This window comes from Canis aureus, chromosome 31 (genome assembly GCF_053574225.1).
Source record: "Canis aureus isolate CA01 chromosome 31, VMU_Caureus_v.1.0, whole genome shotgun sequence".
Classification (NCBI taxonomy): Eukaryota; Metazoa; Chordata; class Mammalia; order Carnivora; family Canidae; genus Canis; species Canis aureus.
The window spans coordinates 20,780,728-20,800,962 of NC_135641.1; the positions used below are offsets into that span (position 1 = coordinate 20,780,728).

General features: G+C 39.5%; 1 protein-coding gene across 4 annotated transcripts in view; it reads right to left on the reverse strand.

The window, feature by feature from the left end:
- MCF2L2 (MCF.2 cell line derived transforming sequence-like 2) overlaps positions 1–20,235 on the reverse strand; it is a 236,259-nt gene that overhangs the window by 38,887 nt on the left and 177,137 nt on the right. For all 4 annotated transcript variants that reach the window (XM_077879819.1, XM_077879820.1, XM_077879821.1 and 1 more), the window contains 7 exons: positions 14,672–14,738; positions 13,520–13,635; positions 12,088–12,157; positions 7,766–7,858; positions 6,984–7,076; positions 2,944–3,015; positions 468–593 (listed from right to left, as the gene is read on the reverse strand). In XM_077879819.1, coding sequence (XP_077735945.1) covers positions 468–593; positions 2,944–3,015; positions 6,984–7,076; positions 7,766–7,858; positions 12,088–12,157; positions 13,520–13,635; positions 14,672–14,738 — 637 coding nt within the window. The remainder of the gene's footprint in view (positions 1–467; positions 594–2,943; positions 3,016–6,983; positions 7,077–7,765; positions 7,859–12,087; positions 12,158–13,519; positions 13,636–14,671; positions 14,739–20,235) is intronic.

The following is a 20,235-nucleotide window of genomic DNA, read 5'->3' on the forward strand; positions in this document are numbered from 1 at the left end:
GAATTTTTCTTCAACCATTTGGCTTAAGGAATGTACAATATATGCATGTCGGTCCTCTTCTGAAATCTCTTACATCAGAGATCTCAGAAGAGATCGACACATATATATGAGTCAAGAAGGAAAAATCTTTTAATCTTTCAATAGTGCCATGGGTCAGAGAATAAGTAACTCCTTCAACACCTTCCCCTGCCCATCTATGTTCTGTCCTCAGAGTTCTTGCTTATTCTAGAGTGTGGGTCAGTCTCAACATTGAGGATCCCAAGGAATCCAACCCAAGATCCCTGAAAATGCTGAGAGGCTGCCTGGATTCCCACAGCACAGATCTGATGAACAATTTGAGTTACTTTCCTCGGAGTAAAATTCTTTCACCATGGGTCACCTCTCTAACTTTGCCACAGCAACTCCTATCTTTGTAATATTGTGCCTGCCTTTTGCTGAAATGTTCCAACACTTGCTATAGCCCATACCGGACATCCAGTGACAGCTGCCAGGTCCACGGCCAATTCACAGGACTTGATCAAATCTTCCATCATGGCCAAAGCCTGTTGTAGTTCGGCTGAGAAAGCTGAATCCTTGGTTCTCTTTGGCCCATTCTGTGGAAACCAAATGCCTTGTTGGAAATCAAAAGGTAAACCATCTACCGAGTGAACGAAGGGTAACAGGAGAGATAAGGAGCCATGGATCCAGACAGTACAGAGACCAAAAAGGTAAATACATGGATCTCTTCCCCTGTTCCCAAAGAGTGGTGGCTTAATATATCCTGGTTTACATATATGATATGCACACAGGCAAAATCATCTACCACACCTTCTATACATTGCACTAATGACAAATGAAGTTCATAAAATTATGGACGTTATATTCCTGCTACATAAGAAACATGCTGACCTTCTTTAAAGCATGAAAAAGGGAATAAAGGGGAAAGGAGAGAAAATGAGTGGGAAATATCAGAGAGGGAGACAGAACATGAGAGACTCCCAACTCTGGGAAACGAATAAAGGGCGGTGGAAAGGGAGGTGGGCAGGGGTGGGGGTGACTGGGCACTGAGGGGGGCACTGAGTGACGGGCACTGAGGGGGGCACTTGATGGGATGAGCACTGGGTGTTATGCTATATGTTGGCAAATTGAACTCCAATAAAATAAATAAATAAATAAATAATAAAATAAAGCATGAAAAACCCAGACCCTTTAAATAGGCTGCTCTCCCTTTTTACATCCCTACCCCAGGGGCCTACCAAAAGGCAGGATCTGAGTATCATATTCCTGTATTTAATGTGAAAATCCTATTCCTAGGGGAAAATTATACTTAAAACCATCCCAGAGGAGGATATTTGTAAATTCCTATAGAGGCAGAAAATGAGCTGCCATGTGGAGGTCTATTAATGATTTATGTGTAAATGCCATAATTGTTGCATTTGCCACATTGAGTTCCTGCTCTCTTACCCCACCCTGGCTCTGCCCTTCCACTTTCTTCTCCTTCCCCAGTCTTTCTCACATTCTATCACCATTAAAGACATCAAAGAGATAAGAGATAAGGAAGACTCAGCATTGACTGCAAACGCTGTAACTGCTAATTCAAGAGACCAATGTTCCAGTTATTACTACTGAGACATTTAGGACATAACAAGGATGATTGTTTCAGTGTGAAAGTCTTTTGCTTACAGTTTCAGTATTTTATTGCCCTGCTACCTACATGGTTATCTGGTAAACACTAACAAAAAAATTTTGGTTTCTTCCTCTTTTTTTCTCAGACATAAATTTCTCCAACAAAGAACACACAGCTCTTTACTGCCCCCTCTCCCCGGTATGGCCCCAACTCTTTCTGTCCCCTACAGTGAGATGTAAGCGAAGGTTTGTGTATTCTCCTAATCTCCACCTAAACATAGAGGATTAGCTTCTTTGGATTAGAGATATGAGGGACAGGGACAATGAATGGGGCAGAGAATGCTGCCTCCACTGAACAATCTGCCATGGATTCTTACCTTCTCACTCATATAAATATGCTCCAGGTGCTGGGGAAGGACAACAGGTTCTCACCTGAGTTTTTTGTAACATCATCAGTAAAGGATTACATTCTTATATCAGGGGTCTTCCTCTTTACCCAACACTTAAAACTCAACTTCCTTTTAGAGACTCATCTGCTATTTCCTCTCCTTCCCACTAACTCTCCTGCCACAAACATAGCAGGTAGTTACTTTTACATTGTGTAATGTAGGGCTAAGAAACATCTTTACAAACATTATTAAACTAACTCAGTCTAGCTCCCCTTGCTCCAGGCTATAAAATTATTACCTGTGTCTTGAGCTTCTCTTTATTTCAAAGAGTCCCTAGCATATATACTGAGTAGAGAAGGCATACAAATGACTGCTCCTCATGTTTTCCTTGTTAAAACCAGAATATTCTATAGAAAAGTTAAAAAAAAAACACACTGCTAAGTCACAGATTTCTTCCCGATATGGTGTGGCCACCATTTCTTCCGAGGGAACCGTGGCTATCTTAGAATTCACACCCACAAACACACTTGGAGGGGAAAAAAGCATAATGCATGCAAATTAGATATACTAAGAAGTACAATGAAGTAAATATAAATCATTCATAATCCTACCACACAGGAAAACCACAGCAGAAATGTTATTATATTCAGTGCCAGTCTTTAATGTATGCATTTTACACATTCACTTAATTTTGTATTCCTGTTAAAACATTTTTATGTGGAGGAAAGAAAATATATTACTGTTTATCCTGTTATGAAACCTCACCTTGAAATTGCCTTTAATTTTTTTTGTTTTTTCTGTGATCATGATTTATAGGATACATACTATTTTAGAAAACTTAAACAATAAAGATCATAAACAAGAAAAGCAAAATTGCCATAAATTCTCCCACCCATAGACAAACACCATTAACAGTTAGTTATATAAAACAATATTTAATATACAGTACCTTAGCCAAGCTTCCTTCCTGGTCACCTGTGTCTATTCCCAAATCCTCAGGAGACTCAAAATCCAGCAGACCCTGCATTAACCCAAAAGCCTTATTGGAAATCAAAAAGTAGACTGACAACTAAACCTACTGTGCAAACAATCTCCAGCCAAAATTAAATTAACAGAGGATGGACGCAAGTTTGCCCATCACAAGTAAGTGGGAAAGAATGGCATAGAGTTCTTTCCACAAACAGAATCATATTGGACACGGTGTTTGGTAGCCTGGTTTTTTCTCACTCAATGACATATCATGAACATTTTTCCATGACACTATGTTTTAAAACATGTTTTTAAATTGTAGCTGTGTTGCATCCTGTAGATTAATCATAATTCATTAATCCCCCCCTACTGTTAAACATTTAGGTTCAATAATTTTTTCCTATAATAATAATAATAATAATCTTTGTGCATTTTTCCTAAGGATAAATTCCTAGAAGTGAAATTGTCAATGTTAAAAGTTCTTTTTTTTTTTTAAGATTTAATTTATATTTGGGGGGAGGGGTGAGGAGCAGAGGGAGAGGGACAAGCAGACTCTGTGCTGAGAATGGAGCCTAATGTAGGGCTCAGTCTCACAACCCTGAGATCATGACCTGAGCCGAAATCAAGTTGGACATTTAACCAACTGAGCCACCCAGGTGCCCCAATGTTAAAATTCTGTTGTATACTTCCAAATTCTTTATAGAAGAACCAGTTCCTACCAGTCATATATAAAAGCTTGATTCACCAGCCCCCACCCTACATGGAGTATTAAATTTAATCAAAAAGTTTTGCCAATTCAACCAAAAGAGAAATCCTGCCTCCTCATTGTTGTTTTAATTTGAATTTCTCAAATAACTGCTAAGGTAGAACTTTCAAAAAAAATGTTTGCTATTAGCATTTATTCTTTTGTAAACTGCCTATGTCCTGTGTTCTTTTTTTTTATTGTTTTCTTTTTTACTTCAGCTTTCAGGTATAATTGGCATATAAAATTGCTAGGTATTTAAAGTGTATACGGTGATGACTTGATATATGTATATATCGTAAAAGGATTTCTTCTATCTAATTAACACATCATTACCTCACATATTTATTTATTTATGTATTTGGCAAGAACATTTAAGTCCTATTCTTAGTAAACTTCAATTATACAATAGACTGTTACCAACAATCACCATGTTTTACATCAGATCCTCACACTTTTTTCATCTTACAAACCTTTTACCAACCTCTCCCTATTAAGTCTTTTTTCTAGTAGTCTATTTAATTTTTTTAAAAGAAGACAAATGAATCACTCCTATGACATGAGTTGCATTACACAGAAATCAGCATAACTACCTATTTTAGAACATTCTTCTTACAATAAGCAAAATTTATTATAAACGAATAATGCATCATTTTCCAAATCATATCTTAAAATCCAGATAAGAAAAATCCTCTACATTAAATTTCATAGTTTCAGGGCACCTGGGTGGCTCAGTTGATTAAGCCTCTGCCTTTGGCTCAGATCATGATCCCAGGTCCTGGGATGGAGCCCTGTGTCGGGCTCCCTGCTCAACGGGGAGTCTGCTTCTCCCTCTCCCTTTGCTGCTCCCTCTGCTGTGCTCTCTCTCTCTCAAATAAATAAATAAAATCTTTTAAAAAGAATAAGTAAGTTTGGTAGTTTCCATACATCACTTAGCCTCTTTGACATAAATCATGACCTTAATAAAAGTGAATTCCTATTGTCCCTAAATGTACCTATTTCTAATGTATGCTAATAAATAATATATTGTTTCATCAGCTTGCTATAACTCATTAGACATTATGTACTTTATGTACTCAAAAAACTGTCACAACTGATAATTTTCATAATATCTCAGGAAAAATATTAAGCATTTCATAAGTATCATTTCTTTTGGGGTTTTGTTTTTTTAAATTATTAACTTCTATGAACTCATAAGTTAGCACCCTGGCCATCTGTCCCATATTTTGCTAATACTATATTTTACCCGATTTTTCATGTGTCTGTTTTTAATGGTATACTCTATCATTCTCTTCCCTTTTCTTTTGTACTCAGAAAAAAGCTTTCTCACACCAGGATTCCACGACCCTTTCTAAGCCATGAGGCCAGCAGTCAGACATCCATGCTCCCAAAGAAGCTGATAGTAGGCACTGTAGAATGAGCTTTGTCCCTCAGGGTGGAGAACACTACAAAGTTCTTCCTTTCTTCACAGGCGTGCCAGTGGTTTGAACTTGTTTTTCCAGCACACAGCAAGCTTAGCTATGGGAAAAACTGGTTTGCCTTGAGTAGCCTCCCATGGTTTCACAAGGACCCCCAAGGAATATTTTATAGTGATTCCATCTCTTCTTTCCTCTGTGAAATGAAACTAACAAAATTTCTAATTACTTTTAACATGTATCATTACCTTGTCTATGCTTCCGAAGAGCACACCAGGAAAGTACTAGCACTACTTTCATTTTACAGTCGAGGAACTTGAGCCAGAGAGAGGTGAAGTAATTTGCATTCTGGAAGTGTCAGGGCCAGATCCACGCCCAGGACCCAGGACGTCTAACTCCTCAGCCCAGGTTTCTATTTACCTCGCCCTGTAGCCCTCCATGTATGGTACAGACCTTTGCTCTGTGTCAGCAACGCTCCTGTGGGAAAACTTGGGCACTTCGGTACCCGGTGTACTCAGACCAAGGAGGTGAAGACTCCCAGTCCTCCCGTTCTTTCCCCAGCTCTATGATAGGACTCATAAAGCTCAGATGACAGTGAGGATGGGACGGTCAGAGGAGTGTGAGGCTCTACGTGAACGTGACTGCTATATGGAAATGCACTTTCAGATGCCTCTCATGGAGGGAAGCCATGAGCGTCATCCCCATTCCCACACTGGTGTGGCATCTCTGTGTGTAAAACAGTGGCTGTGCATTCCAGGAGGCTTCCTGGGGGTCCGCACTGAGCGACATCTCCAGGTGCATTACTCACTTGCTCCTTACAGCAATCCTTTGGAGGAGGTTCTAGTAACCCCATCTCACACATGAGAAAACCAAGGCCTAAATGGTCCAGGAATGGCACACCTGGTGATGGCAGGGCCGGTCTAGCTGAGGCAAAGCTGAAAGGGGCAACTTTTTCTGAGGGAAGAATGTTAGGCAATGAGCTTAACCCCTCCCAGCCTCAGCTTTTTCATACTCCAGAGCCTTTCTGACTCATCTGATTATGGAGATTAAGTAAGAAATACATGTGGGAAGGTACTTAGTACACAGCAGGTGCTTGTGTGTATGTGTGTTTAAGAGATAGTAGCCACTGGGCAAGAGCTGCTTATAAAGGTTGATTTAAAACACAACTTGGAGACGTGGTCCAAAGCTTTCCCTCAGCTCACATGTGTGGAGGCTGACAGCCTTCTCCCCTGTTTGGGGTGTCTGGGAGCGCTCTCCTGCAGGGGTGCTGTTGTCAGACAAAGAACCACCTATGGGTTCAGCAGAGCAAAATTCATTCCCTTATGTTGCTCCTGAGAAAGATACCTAATCTGGGGGTGGAGGTAGATACTGCAAGAGGAGAAAAGACCAGTTTTGCCTTCTCCCTTCCATTACTTTAATGCACTGAAAACTGTGACTTTGGGGAAAATAACACCTCTTTTCTGAAGCTCCTTGTCTCATCTGTAAAATGGAGCCGATGGTATTTTATCTGTAGATACTTTATATGAGAGTAGAAGCTCTGGCTGCCTCCCCACCCTCTCAGCTGTCGGCAGTGTGGTGCCATTCCTCTTTCTCCCTTTGCTCCCAAGGACTCTCCCGCCCCAAACCAGCCTCCTTAGAAATCATGCCTTGAGCTGCATGTTGGACTAGCCAGGCTCCCAGGTCCCTTTCAACTCTTTGATCCTTCTCCTCCTTGAGATCTGGTGCTTTAGATTTGGAGGACAGAAGAAGCCTGAAGTATAGACATATCTTCCCCTTTGGAAGACAAAGTCACAACTCTGTATGTCTGAGGACAGGAGCCTCCCATAGCACATGCACAGGAAAGCTCTGTCTCATTGACTTTACCTTCAGCAGCATCTGATATTTTATAAGTCTCTGGCTTGGTCCTCTGAGATACTTAAAAAGAGGGAGATTGTGATCCAGTTGGCGCTGGCAAACCTTTAAAAGCCAAACAGAAACAATGTAAAATAAAACAAACAACACACACACACAGAGAGAGAACAAAGTGGCAGCATTTGAATACAAGAAATGAAACAGGTTCTTTATGGAAAAGAGGTACAGCTGTGTTGACCAACCTGGTAATGTTACCAAATTGTTGCGTGCCTCAGGAACAGTGTGTAAAATGAGACAAAGGGGAAAGAGGATGGCTTGGCTAGTAATTCTATATGCAACTAGGGAAGTAGGACCGTTTATTTCGTTTAGAAAGCAAGTCCACTTCAGATCCTGAAAAAGAGGCAGCCTGTCTTTGGGGAGAGGGGGGTGTCTGTTCAGGTCACTTTGAGTCTAGAAGTTACATGATGACTTACTAATGTCTTTCCAAGGAGCCCCAGTTTGTGGACTTTTGGACTTAATTCTTTTAAAATCCCCATCCTAGACAAGGACTCTGATTTGCTCACTCAGCTACAGCTGCTTCTCACAGGCCTGTCCCATAGAGACCCAGGGCCACCTCAAAACCTCCAACATGTAATTTCAAAATAGGAGAGACTTTTAATTCATAAAAATTGCCATAAATTCAAATGCCAAATTCCCCTGCCTCATTCATACTGCTGGTTTCTTTAAAGACTTGGCACACATAAGCATTGTCCAGGGAAAACAATTTGTGGAAGACTTTGTGATCTCAACGTTACCCCAAAGAAGGTGCAGTCTTGACATTCTTGCCAGATTGCTCTAGCTCGGGGCAGATTCTTATGGTATTTAAAATATATTTGAAGATCTTCTTTCTGAGTGAGAGAAGAATTGGAATTAATCAGGTAGCATTTTTCAGTAAGTGGACAGGATGACATCATTTATTCATTCAAATATTCAACAAACCTGAGTATTTTCACAGTGTGAGGAACTGGGGATGCATGATAACCTTATGTTGGAGTGACTGTGTGATGGGAAGGTGAACAGGAAGTTCTACACAACCATAAGTACTAAACACAGATTTGAACAGAGTGTTGTGGGAACAACCACAGGATTCTGGTAAATCAGTAAAGTCATCAACAGGAGTGAGTTTTAATCTTCCTCCTTCATCCTCTGCTCTTTATCCAGGGCATCACTGTCTCCCCAGAATAGCTCTGCAGTGAGAGGTAAAACTGACAGAAAAGGTGCTGGTGGCTGATGGGCCCTCCTTTCTCTCTCCCTATCTTCCTATTTTGATCATCATGATGCCAACCCTAGGGGGAAAAAAAACCCAAGAGACAACCAAAAGATGGAAATACCCCAAAAAGAAAATGTGGCAGCTTGAACAAAACAACACAGCCCTAAGTTCTTTGGGCAACTCCCAAAGCAGCAGGCTCTGCCTCAGACATCACCTTTGACCTACAGCACCAGATGCCAAGACAGAAAAATTATACGACTATCTCAGAGCTGGAGATCTCAAGAGGGATTCCAAGTGCTCTGTGACCTCTTTCCCATTGCATCAAAGACCATGGGAGGTAGGCACATACTCACCAATACCCCAGAACGGTTACCCCAGGCCTATGGAGTCAACTTGCCAGCTTCATCCACTCAATCACTAGCACCTGGACCACAGAAGCTATGCTTGCCACAGAACCTGTGGTACTCTGGTGGAGAAGCCCACGCGGCTGCATCCTTGTAGATTTCTGGGTCCCTATTTTTCTCAGGCCAACTCTTGATGTCCTTCATGCAGACATAGGTTATTGTTTTCCCCACAGCTTCAACTATGTCTATTCTACTTCTAAAAACACTGCTGTAGTGAATGCTTTCTATTTCTACATGTGTGTGTGCATGCACACATGTTTAGGAAGGGAGATGACCCTTGAGAAATGTTGTTCAGACAGGTTAAGGAACTAGAATAGTAACTCAGAGCTTAACGATATGTTCATTATTTATTCATTCAAGAACTATCTATTGTGTGCCTTTGATGTGTCAGGCACTGTACATTTGTGAAATTCAACATCTTCCACAATAGAGTCGCTTACACATGGGGAACACTCTTGCCATACCAAAGGCCAGGCTTATAAAATACTACAAATTGATTAAGGCATCTCACCCACACTGGGTCTGTCAGAGCACAAAAACATTGGCCTTTAGCTCCTAAAAGAATTCAAGGTTTCATTGCTTTTAACACTAACCACCAGAAGATTCTTAAAAGCTAGAGGAGACTTTGGAGCTCCAGATTCCCACCAAGCGAAACATCCTGGACAGTCAGCCACCTTTCCCCAAACTTTTCCAGCATCAGAGGCACCTGGTTCTCTCGGTGGATGCTGAGCTGAAATGTGTGCTCCTGAAATCCTTACCCCTTGATACTATACTTGTGCTTCGAACAATGCAGAATACCATAGGCCTTCAAGCACCAGAACATGACTGTTGATCTAAATTTGCTTTTCAATCCAAAATTCCTTAAAGAAATTTAAGGAATATACACTAACCAGCAGCATATGAAAGTGCCCAACTATCCTCACCTACTTATAGAATAAATTAGGAGGCTTAAAAGCTACCAAAAACTCATATTCACACACGATCGTTTATGCATTAGGATGGTGGGCTGTTGGTGGATGGTCCAGGTTCAGTTCTTGGCTTTGTCAGTTCCCAACCATATGGCCCAAGTTCAGTGACTTAACCTCTCGATATTTCAGTTTTCTTATCTATTAAGTAGATTCACAGCAGCAGTCAACTATGACGCTGTATAATGAGATGATGTATAGAAACTGCTCAACAAATGCCCAATACATACGGAGTACCCAATACATGGTGGCTATTCACAAAGCACTTTTTACTTTGTAGAAATCTTCTGTAAACAGTATTTCATTAAATATCCACAATGTCTTTACATATTGGTATCATTAAGCCTATTGTATGGAGGAAGGAAATTAGACTCCAGGAGTTTAAGTGACGTAACATGAGTTTATGCAGATAGCAAGTGGCTCACCTTAGATAAGAAGTTACATTTCCTGAGTCCCGCCCCAGTGCTATTTCCATTGTGCATGTCACATGTCAGAGCCAATGGAACTCAAGGCAGACTACTGACCAAAACTATTCTAGGTAGAGCTTGGTCTCTGGGGCAGAATTTTTCTGGATTCTGCAGACTATAGAGTCTGATTGAAACATTTGACCAGAGCAATATTTCAAAACTCATTTTCATGATTAATGGAATTCTGCAAATATTATTGAGAAAAGGTCAACTGTTGTAATAAATAATCGGTGAGGGGCCCACCTCACTGACTAACAAATACACAGCAGCAGCCAATTCCTTCAAGGAGCCTCAAAGATTAGCTAATCGTGGTTTTTAATTACTACATCTGTCCTGGACTAATAACTTTATGATTGAGACCAGTTTATTACTAGTACTATGTCCCCAACATCATAAATCATACAGGATTATATGCAGAGTTTATAGGCAGGTCTGGATTAATGATTTCTCAGGTTTCTCCCAACATGGGGGACTATAGAAAGCTCTCACTTTAGGTGAGAGATTCTTCTAGGAAAATATGTTTTGTCAGCCGTTCCTAACCATTACCTTATACTTGGGACAATTTTTTTTTTTTTTTTAACCATGTCCCTTTTCTCCCCACAGGAATTTGGTCCTTTCCTCATCCAACAGTTTAAATAAGTCTTTGCAATGATGATGTAAGCAACTATAAAATATTTCTAAACTCTGAAACTAGATTTCACATCAGTAGTTTGATGAATGCAAAATTAAAAAACACTATAAAACACAAATAATACGACAAAGTAATTCAAAAAGGAAATTAATCAGATTGGATACAGCATAGTTTGTAGTGTACCTTGAATTTGGCACTTGACAAAAAAAACCTACAATGAGGCTGAGGGAAAACCCATACAGGGCCATGGAAAGGACCTTCTAAGCTGGCAAGAGCTCTGAGGGTCAAAAGCTCTATTTCTCCATTATGTCCAATGCCTTAAAACCTGGGGATTTTTGTTTGCTTGCTCTCAGTTTATTACACATACCACTCTTAGACTTATCAGCCAAAATTTGAGTTCTTTATAATTTTTGAGTTGACCTGTTGTCTCAGGCTTACAAAAAGAAAAGGAAGAGAAGGAAAAGAAGGTCTAGTTGAAAGAGAGAGGAAATGCAAAAGACTTAGAAAGTCCAGGGCACCAGGATCATCTGCATAGTCCTCCCAAGGGAAGAAAGTGGTGGGGAGTGGTGCTAGGTGGCACATTTCTCTGTGCCAGCTTTAATGGGGCATCACTGGTCCAAATAGCTTATTCACTGCCCAAAGTAGGGATGCAGAGAGGGCAAGAAGGAAGAAGTCTGTGCAGTGGGGAAGAGGAAGTCAGAGATACGGTGCTGTACGGCAGGATCCTGTTAGGTGCTAAGCATAAGTGGGACCATAGACACTGAACTGTACCTCTGAAACTAATAATACACGAGATGTTAGTTGGACTAAAATTAAATTAAAAAAATAAACTTTGAAATATGCTCCAAAGTTATTTTTTCATTAAGAATAGAAAATTAAAAAATAAAAAAAATAGAAAATAAATTCCAAACTGAAAAGTAAAAAAAAAAAAAAAAAAAGGACCATAGATTTAACATATTCTAACCATTCTCTGTGCTGTAAAAAAATAAAATAGAAGAAAATATATTTTCTAAGACTTTTAATTTACCATCAGTACTTCTGCTCTTGAGAGTGTTAGTGAGGAATTTAAGCCTGCTGTGTGATTCTTGTTAAAAAAAACAGTGAGCTTAGTCATTCAGAGGAGGATCCTCTGTTTTGAGGAGGGGCAGTCCTTCATGTCACCAGGCTTTGCGGGAGGCCAAGCTTGGAAGTTGCTCCCATCTGTCATGTGAGCCTAGTTAAACTGGACTCACCTCACCCTGGGTGACATACTGCAAAGGACTCCTGCTTTGCATTCAAAAGGCTTGTGTAACTTGTCAGACCATTGGTGTTCCCATTTGCCTTTGCCCCTCAACACAGGAAAATTAAGGGCTAAACTTTAATCACATGGCTATTTTGACTTACAGGAAGCACAGACTTACTCTCTCGAGAAAGCAGCGTGCCAGCATTTCGGGGTTTTCAGTGCACTTTTCCAGTTCTTTCAGAAAAGTCCTTTGGAGGGAAAAGTATAGTAACATTTTGATTTTTTTTTTCATGTATGAGGTTAAGACACATGAGGGTTTTTTAAAGTAAAAATCACATAAGGTTATTAAGACGTGTTCAGAAAAATGCTGTTTTCCAAGGCTTTATTGCTCTTGACTCATCTTTAACACACTGATTTGGAAGAAAAAAACATTCTGTGACATTACTAGGATTCCTTAAAGCCACCCACAGCTCTCCTGATAATTCTAGGCACTAGCTGGAGACAGCCAAGATGCACCAAGGCTCCCTGATGCATGAGAATCACATGAATATGGTGCAAGATGCCTGGGTGGCTCAGTGGTTGAGTATCTGCCTTTGGCTCAGGTCGTGATCCTGGGGTCCTGGGATTAAGTCCCGCATAGGGCTCCTGCATGGAGCCTGCTTCTCCTTCTGCCTATGTCTCTGCCTCTCTGTGTGTGTCTCTCACGAATAAATAAAATCTAGAAGAAGAAGGAGAAGAAGGAGAAGAAGAACTGCTGTTGCTGCTTCTACTGCTAATAGCACTGAGAGCTTAAGGTAAGCCAGGCATAAGTACTTCATAAACAATATCTCATTTAATTATCTACCAAACCTGGTAAGGTAGGGTTTCATAAATGTGAAACCTGAGGCATAAAGAGGTTGAATGACTTCTCCAGGGAAGGTAGCAGAAATGGTATTTCCATTTCTGTTTTGTGTCTGACCAATGGACAAGAGATGAGGTTGGGAAACAACTCTGGGTGAATTCACCAAGCAGTCTCTTCTTTTCCATCAGTTACATGTATGATTTGGGGTTATTATACCGAGGAAAGAGAGGAAATAAGCTGTAGTTTCATTTGTGAAATGAAAGGCTTGGAAGATGATCTTCAAAGTCTCTTCCTCTTCTAATTCTCTAGAACTCAACACCCAAGCAGCTCTGGGCTAAGAGGACAACTTGTTGGACCAGTTAGCATTTTCCAACACCCTAGCTCCCAGTAGTACTCTATGACAGTAGGTATGTTGACATGTGCCTTGGTCATCTTTATTCCTAATGTTGAACACAGTGACTGACACAGAACAGGTCCTCAATAAATGCAGATGCATGAATAGATAAATAAGCAAAGGAAAACATGCAAAAAACATAACATTAATGCCCGATACCTGGTATGTGTCATTGATGCCTTTTTCCTTCTCCCTCTGAGATCTGTGGCACTTCTTCCCTCTTCATCCCAACCCATCCCAACCAAGCCTACTGACTCTGGACTACCTGCTTAAACCTGGCAAAGTCTACACATGTTCATCTTCAAATCTCATCAGTCTGATTTCCATTTTTTCTCTTACTTTCCATTTTTCCTGATAATTTGAATTCTTATATACCTGTTGTGAAATTCATAAAGTTCTCTAATATTCCCAAAGAGAAACTCCTTGTTATTCTGAAGAACGTCTGGAATCAGATGCTTCAGCCAAATAAAATCCATTGGAGTGATATATCCCTGCAGAGGTGGAAACAAGGTAGGTTTTACAGATAGAAACATTTAAGAGATGATCTGAATTTGCTAGTCTAGGGACCAAAACTTTAATAATTGGGAAATATGGCACACTTATTTTCTGAAAGCCATTCCATCAAACACTTTCTTTTGATATTATTTCCTTCATGTGTCCATCTTCAGAAGAAGATGGTTAAATTTAAATGGCAACGATAGTAAGATGGCATTTTATAGAAAGAACAAATATATTCTTTAAATGTTTATGTTATACCAGTCAAGTGTGAAAGCAAAAAACATATGCATCGTTTTACCACCACATGCAATTACTATTGTTTTATTTTATTTCCTTCATGATTTTTAAAAAGTTTATTTTATTTGGTTCTAATCACGGTACATATATAATTTGTATTCTGTTTTTCTATATGCGTTTTAGTCTCTGCTTGCAAATTTCTACATATATTGTTTTTAATTTAATCTTACAAGCATTTTTCAATGTTGCTACATATTATTCAAAATAATTAACTTATAACAGTTGAGCAATATTTCATTCAGCATAAATATCAGACTTTATTAACATCCACTTTTTATTGGCGATTTTGTTTTCTTCTGATATTTTATTATAAACAATTCTATTATAACTTTGTACAGATAATTTATTCCTCAGGATTATTTCCTTAAGAAAATAGGAAAAATTCATATTTTCACTCTCAAGCAAAACAACCTACTTAAAACAATTCTCCCTTATTAAATTATCAAAAGCATTCAAATTATCGTGTCCATTGTTGGCAACTACAGGGTGAACCTATTGGGCAGTGCTAAAATCAGTATGAATTGGCACAATCCTTTGGAAGTTATTTGGCTACACGGATCAATAGTCATAAGAATGTTTTTATTCCTATTGCAAAGATACTTGCAATATTGTAGGACCTGAACTCTTGGTGGAAATTCTAGAGACATATGGCAACTATTTTAAGTCTGTTTGTGCCACAGAATCTCTCTAATTTGAATACATGCTTAACGTCTACTACCCCAATCTACTTACATCAATTATGCTCTTAATCTCTTTTATATAAATCTCTTCCGTCTCAAGCAAGTCATGTATAATGCGCCTGAATCACAGCAGCAGGTGGGAATATGAAAGAGAAAGACCAGGAGGGGAGAGAGGGTTTTTAGAATTCTTTTAGAATAATGCTCATCAATACAGTTCCCCTAAGTGGCTTACCTACTTAGGTTGCAGTCAGTTTATTCTGTTCTACTGAACACCCAAGGCCAACATCTCACAAAAGCATATTCTGATCACATTGGCATAAGAAACAGTAAGGTTAGAGGACTCCAGATTCATCTGTACAGCCAGTGAATGACCTATCCTCTGGTGGGGCACAATGTAGGGGTCAGGAGTGCAAAGATTGTGGAGTCAGAAATGCCAGGTTTGGATCCTTGGTCAGGAAGGCCTGACAGACCTACACATTGTGTGTGTAGTTTCTGAGATTTTCTCTGGAGCTTTCTGCTGTTTCATTGCTCATGCATGTGGGTGGACTTTGCTGTGCATGAGATTAGATGGATTCCAGTCATGCTCCCTTTCTCTGGCATCTAATGCTTCAGTAGGATTGGTTTCCTCAGTCAATAGACATGACCTCTGTCTGCTTCCCTTGAGGAAAGCAGGTGCAGGTCATGGTGGGCAGAATGCTATGACCCCCCAGATTCCTGACCCCTTGTGTACATACACCTCCTCTCAGTTAATTAACTGAACACTAATTTAGGTGCTGCTATGGAGGGGCTTTGCCATTCTGTTTTGTTCCAAATCAGTTGACCTTAGGTAGTAGATTCCCTGGTTGGGCTTTCCTAGTCTCATGAACTCATCAGATCTGGGCCTGGAAGTCAGAAAGATTGGAAGCATGAGAAAAATTTAACGGAAGGGAAGCTGTCCTTAGCTGGTTCTGGAGATGGAAGAGGCTATGTAGCAAGCAAAGAACATAGGCTGCCTCTAGATGCTGAGAGTGGCCCCCACCTAACAACCAGCAAGGAAACCAGGACTTTAGTTCTATAATAGCAAGGAACTGAATTCTGCATAACCACATCAACTTAGAAGAGGATACTGAGCACAGCTGACCGACTTTATTTTAGCTCTGTGGAACCTGAGCACAAAGCCAGTCTTGCTGCGCCTGGACTCCTGTTGCAGGAAATTCTGAGCTGCTAAATTAGTGGTCATTTTTATGCAACAATAGAAAACTAATAAGGTAAGGCCAGACCCCACATCTATCTCCAGATAGATTGTTTTTCTTCCTCTTCTTAGGCACTTTCTCTTTAGGGCTTTCTTTTAGGTCTCTAAGTGAGTTAGGGTTTGTACAGGTGATCACGTGTAGAATATATATTTTTATGGTTTCCTGGGAGCTGCTGGTAGGTTATCTATTTTTTAAAAATATTTTATTTATTTATTCATGAGAGACACAGAGAGAGAGAAAGACAGAGACACAGGCAGAGAGAGAAGCAGGCTCCCTGCAGGGGAGCCACCCAGGTGCCCCAAGTAGGTTATCTATTAAAAGGTAGCCTCTCCCAGTAATTTCTCTGACATTGGCCATACAACATTTTTCTAAATATGCTTCCTTATTCAAGTGAAATAAAAGCAAAAATAAGCTTTTAGGACTACATCAAAATAAAAACCTGCACAGCAAAGGAAAAACCAACAAAACTAAAAGACAACCTATGAAATGGGAGAAGATATTTGTAAATGACATATGAGATAAAGGCCTAGTATCTAAAATACATAAAGAACTTATACAACTCAACACCAAAAAAAAAAAAAAAAAAAAACCCAAATAATCTAATTAAAAATGGGGAGAAGATCTGAAGACATTTCTCAAAAAAAACACATACAGATAGCCAACAAACGCATAAAAAGATGTTCAATATCACTTATCATCAGAGAACTACAAATCAAAACTACAATGAGATATCCCCTCACACCTGTCAGAATGGCTAAAATCAAAAAAACAACAAACAAGTGTTGGTGAGGAGTGAAGAAAAAGGAATGTGGGAATGAAAACTGGTGCAGCCACTGTGAGTGTGGAGGTTCCTCAAAGAATTAAAAGTAGAATTCTAGTAATTCCACTACTATTTACCCGAAGAATATGAAAACACTAATTTAAAAAGATAATTGCACATCTATGTTTATTCCAGCATCATTTACAATAGCCAAATTATGAAAACAGCACAAATGTCCATCAATTGATGAATGGATAAAGAAGTGGTATGGGAGGATCCCTGAGCGGTGGCTCAGTGGTTTAGTGCCTGCCTTCAGCCTGGGGTGTGAGACTGGAGTCCTGGGATCGAGTCCCACATCAGGCTCGCTGTGTGGAGCCTGCTTCTGCCTCTGCCTGTGTCTCTGCCTCTCTCTCTCTCTCTCTCTCTCTCTCTGTGTGTGTGTGTGTCTCCCATGAATAAATAAATAAAATTTAAAAAAAAAAGAAGTGGTAATAGGTTTTCAATAGAAGCTGAGTCATGCTAGTATAACACAGTCCTGGTATTTTAACTGAACTAAAAAAAAAGAAAACAAACAAGATGGGCACCCAGGTGGCTCAGTCGGTTAAGCCTCTGCCTTCAGTTCGGGTCATGATCTCAGGATCCTGGGATCAGGCCCCAGTTTGGGTTCCCTGCTCAGTGAGGAGTCTGTTTCTCCCTTTCCCTCTGCCTGTCCCCCCCAGCTCATGCACTCTCTCTTTCATTCTCTCCAAAACAAATAAACAATCTTTAAAATAACTAAGATGAAGAACAGTTTACATAGTACGACTATGTAAAAGGGAGTATGTGTACATATATATGTAAAATTGTGTATCCTTAGAAAATTCGTGCAAAGGAACAAGACACTGTTAACAGTGATTGCTTTTGGAGAGTTGTACTTAAGGCTAGAACACAGGGAAGGAGAATTTTTACATTTTGTTCTATGCCATTTTACAATCTTTGATTAAAAATTCTACCAGTTTTATAATTTAAAAAGTGGTTTACATGACACTTTAAAAAGAATGTTGTAGAGGTTATAGCTCAACAACTATCTTTTCTTAAAATAACAACTTTTGTATAGATTTTTTACTAGTTTCAAAGGTGGAATTTAGTGATTCATCAGTTGCATACAGCACCCAGTGTTCATTACATCAAGTGCCCTCCTTACTGCTCATCACCTAATTACCTCATCCCTCCGTCCACTTCCCCTTCAGCAACCTTCAGTTTGTTTCCTAGAGTTCACGGTATCTTCTGGTTTGCCTCCCTCTCTACTTTCATCTTATTTTTCCTTCCCTTTTCTATGTTAATGTGTTCTGTCTTTTAAATTCCACATATGAGTGAAATCATCTGATAATTGTCTTTCTCTGACTGATTTATTTCACTTAGCATAATATCCTCTAGTTACATCCATGTCACTGCAAATGGCAAGATTTCATTCTTTTTGATGGCTGAGTAATCTTCCACATCAAAGATTGTTTTTATCCATTCATCTGTTGATGGACCTCTGGGCTCTTTCTGTAGTTTGGCTATTGTGGACTTCACTGCTATGAACACTGGGCTGCAGGTGCCCTTTCAGATCACTACGTTTGTATCTTTGGGGTAAATACCTGATAGTGCAATTGCTGGGTCATAGGGTAGCTCTACTTTGAACTTTTTGAGGACCCTCCACACTGTTTTCCAGAGCAGCTGCACCAGCTTGCTTTCCCACCAACAGTATAAGAGGGTCCCCCTTCTCTGAATTCTCACCAATGTCATTTCCTTGATTTGTTCATTTTAGCCATTCTGATAGGGATGAGGTGGTATCTCATTGTGGTTTTGATTTGTATTTCCCTAATGCTGAGTGATGTTGAGCATTTTTTCATGTGTCTGTTGGCCATTTGTATGTCTTCTTTGCATCTATTTATAAATGCTTATTATAAGACAAGAGTGGTAAAGGATAGTCCCAAAGTATACAATTTCAAGAAGTATACTGGCTATCAAAAAGTTATTTTAAAATTACATTTGGCTAACAAAGTCACTAAGAAGTTCTTCTGCTTTTTATAATCATCCCGAAAGGACAACAGTTGCTATATCAGAAAGAAATAGGCCCTCTTAGGCCCTTATGAAGCGCTATGCTTAAGCAACTTGGCGAAACTGTTTAAGGACGTATTGACAATTAAATGAAGTCAGAAGACAAATAACTAGGTGGTGAGTAGAAATCAACTTTATTACCCAACAGTTATGTAAGAACTTAGACTCTTAGGAGTTTTTAGGAATCTGACACAAGAAAATATTCACAACTCAGAGGGAAAAAAAAAATCCCTTGTCAGGTCATGTCCCAGTTTATAATTTGGAAACGTCCAGAGATCTTATCTGGCTGCTTCAATTTACTTGTTTGAGTGCAATGGGTACAACTCCAATGATAGGAAGTCCCCTGTACACATCAGCCTAGATGTCAGTTCAGATTCTTTTTTTTAATAGCCTTCACACCACTGTTAAGCCACTCTTTTCCCTTTCTTGCCTTAGTTTTTTAAAAAAATAACGTTTTTATATGGAAGAAAATTTATGATTTTTTCTGATGATTGCCCACTTTATTATTCCAAAGCACATAACTTTGTTCGTAGAAAAGACTATCAAGGATTTAACCTCTCAAGTCATCAAGTATGTATAATGTAGATGAAGAATAGAAAACATGATAAGTACTCAAGTAATATAAAAACTTTTGAACACCTAGAGCATTTATGTCCTGATGGATATCTATTCAGAGGTAGAGAGCACTGTAATTAGGGTACCAAATGGAATTGAGATGCCAGATCAGCCCGCAGTAATGTACTCTACACTAGCATACATTCCGTCAGTTTGTTTTACATGTAAAAGTGGATCTTCCCCTACCTCCTGATCCTGAGGTCATTAAGGAGGAAATGGAGGGATAATGTGTTTTAAGGAACTGTTTCTTCTCTGAAGTCATATTTCAAGGTAGCATAAAAATAGAGCTTTGGATACCTGGCTCCATTCTGTATGACATCTCATATTTTTTTCAGATGACACTATAACCCAAGGGCAAGAATGGAAAATTAAAAATTGAATGCAACCCTATTTTGTAAGCAAGATCATTAATGTACATACATGTTAGGATTTCCTGATGTTTCTTCTTTGTCCCTGCATCCTGAGCCCTTCATTCTCCCCTCCCCATTTCCTAGCTCTCTAATTGAAGAATGTCCCTTTGGAAACCAGCCTGCCTGAAGTGTATTTTTATTTTTGCTCACTGATTGTCAACACAACTTGCCATTAAGAGTTTTTATCTACTCGTGTATGACAGATCACAACACACACATCATAAAGTATTAGATTTTCACTTTTTTTTTTGACAGTTTTCATCTGAAACCCTTTTTGCCAAGTTGAAAGGACTGTTTTTATCCTTCTCAAATTCTAGCCCATCTAACATAATGGATACTCACCTTCTTAAGCCTTTGTCTTCCTTTGGTTTCTCTTTATTATTCAAACCTCATTCACCACCCACCTGTCTGTTTCTTCTCTGTTCCCTCTTTGTTTCATTTTCCTCCTCCTGTCTTATGTTGCCGCTCCCATAGCTCTGAGTTCAAAATTTCAATTTCCTTCCTCTTCTCTCAT